At 39.3% G+C, this 2,341-nt stretch overlaps 1 protein-coding gene across 6 annotated transcripts in view; it reads left to right on the forward strand.

Moving 5' to 3' along the window:
- Nucleotides 1–2,341, forward strand: part of syne1a (spectrin repeat containing, nuclear envelope 1a) — a 122,201-nt gene that overhangs the window by 45,602 nt on the left and 74,258 nt on the right. For all 6 annotated transcript variants that reach the window (XR_004336059.1, XR_004336058.1, XM_032542249.1 and 3 more), the window contains exon 57: nt 1,323–1,500. Coding sequence is in view for 4 of the 6 variants with exons in the window: in XM_032542249.1 (XP_032398140.1) it covers nt 1,323–1,500 (178 nt within the window). In the remaining 2 variants the exon portion in view is untranslated. The remainder of the gene's footprint in view (nt 1–1,322; nt 1,501–2,341) is intronic.

Consider the following 2,341-nt stretch of genomic DNA (forward strand, 5'->3'; position numbering starts at 1 on the left):
GTGTGTGTGTGTGTGTTTGTGTGTGTGTGTGTGTGTGTGCAATATAAGGTTGTGTGTGCTTTTGCCATGTTTTTTCATACCTCCCTTTGTGTTTTATGCACATTATGCTCTTGAAAGAAAATTAATTATACTGGTTGTGTCATGTGAAATCACATAAATTACCTAACATTACAAGGGCCCTTGAAATTACCTCCATATTGTACAGTTCGTTCAGTGACAATGCAATAGCAAAGCGAAAGTGTGGATTTCAAGGAGGTGGACGGGAGACAGGAATTGGTGTCCCATCTTTGACCAGCATTTAATGTTTGCAAATATTTCCCTACATACTGTAGTTGCCATGTGCAGATATTGTAGAAAGTGAGAAGAAGAAAAACCCTCACATTGGACATATAAAGGTTTTGCCATTGAACTTAATTCCAGATTTGGTACAGTCGTCCAATATCAACGTTTTTGTCTGCCAATAGGGCTACATTATTGATTATTGACCTGTAAAATGTCACTTGCAGTATTTTGGTTTATGGTTTTACTCCCTTTCTGTCTGTATTTATTACTTCTGCCAGAAATCTTAGCTGTCACTTAAAGAGGAAGGTCAACATTTACATTTTCAGTTTTATTCAACAAAGTATCTGTTGAAATCCTTTTTAAACTGGATACTGAATGTTGTTCACTTTGCTTTAAATACCTATTATTATCATAATTGTTGTTGATGTGCTTCGTGGTTCCAGCTAAAGATTCTGAAGGATATGTAAACATCAGAAAGCCTTTTAAGCATGTGATAATCCCCCCTTTGTAATAGGTATAATCAGTATAAATGTATTACTTAATTTCCCTTCACTGTAACATCTCCCTCATATACTATACCCCTGTCATATCCTATACATCTTGCTCTTTTTCTTACAGCATCAACCTGTCAGCCCTCATTCTCTCCATCTTGTCACCCCTGTGAACTCTTGCCCCACTCATATGTTGCCTCTCAACCCCCTCCTAGCCAGTACCCCTCTACCACCATCCCCCACTCTCCCTCTTTGCCCTAACGCTCATTCCTTCCACTTCACCCACTTTGCCATTTCTCCACCTGCCCGTTTCTCACTCCTTCTCATCTTTTAGGCTTCCCTTTCTCTTTCTCCTTCTCTATAATTTGAGGACAGCATGTACAGTATCTGAGCATCTGCACATGTATCCTCTTTGTTTTGAGGAGCACATGGAGAGTAGACAGCAAACACTTCCTCTAGTTGTAACTCCTTTCTTTCTTTGTTCATTTTTCAAGATGGATTTCAACCTGTGAACAACATGTTTAATCTGTCCTCTCTCTTGTCCCCCAGTCTGAGTCTTCGTGCATCCAGGGAGTGTCAAAATAAGGAGCGCTTGTTGGAACAGAGATTCCGTGCAGCATTGAGAGACTTCCAGCAATGGTTGGTCAACGCCAAAATCAGCACGGCCAAATGCTTTGATGTGCCACAGAGTGTCACCGAGGCCTCCATCGCTTTGCAGAGGATTCAAGTAAGATATATCTTTTTTGTCCGCTCTTATTTAGAGTGCATTGCAGATATTAATTGGAAATTAGCCTGTTCAGACATTACTGCTTTTCCCCTGTTTTGATTCTCTTTATTGCTGCTGGAAATATAAAGTGAATCACCTCCTGTGCATCAGAGAAGTTTCCCCAAGACAGGCCTACCAGATACAGAACAGCAAATATACAGATTGAATCACATTTTTTTTGTTATTCAGGGGCACAAAGTAGTAGAATTAATGTTTATTTGAATGTCACTGAATATTACTTCCGATCCAGCCTTTTGAGACAGACGTACGTTTTTAATAACTTGCTTTGGTTGCGGGATATGTAATAATATTTATTCACTGTCATGTCTGACTGCCACCCAGAACGGTCATATTCTTACACTAATGCCCATTAACTAGCTCTAGAGACAGTGAGGATTTAAAGCATGGAGCTGTTGATAGGGGAGTTAGGGATGGGTAGTTTATTCACTTACATAAATCAGAATTATTCAGCCTGTTGAGGTAATGAAATCAACAATCTTCTTGTCATATACCAACTTTGGGCTGTCACTGTTACTTGAGAAGCTCAATCCACCATTACAAACACTACAAACGAGTGCTAGATTGAAAGTGCTCATATTATTTTCATTTCCAGGTTCATAATTGTATTTAGAGGTTATATCAGAATAGTTCTACATGGTTTGATTTTCAAAAAACACCATATTGTTGTTGTGCTATACATTACTGCAGATCCTCTTTTCACCCCGTGTGTTGAGCTCTCTGTTTTAGCTACAGAGTGAAGCATCACACTTTTATTCCATCTTTGTTTGGAGTGTCTCATGCG

This window comes from Etheostoma spectabile, chromosome 18 (assembly GCF_008692095.1).
Source record: "Etheostoma spectabile isolate EspeVRDwgs_2016 chromosome 18, UIUC_Espe_1.0, whole genome shotgun sequence".
Classification (NCBI taxonomy): domain Eukaryota; kingdom Metazoa; phylum Chordata; class Actinopteri; order Perciformes; family Percidae; genus Etheostoma; species Etheostoma spectabile.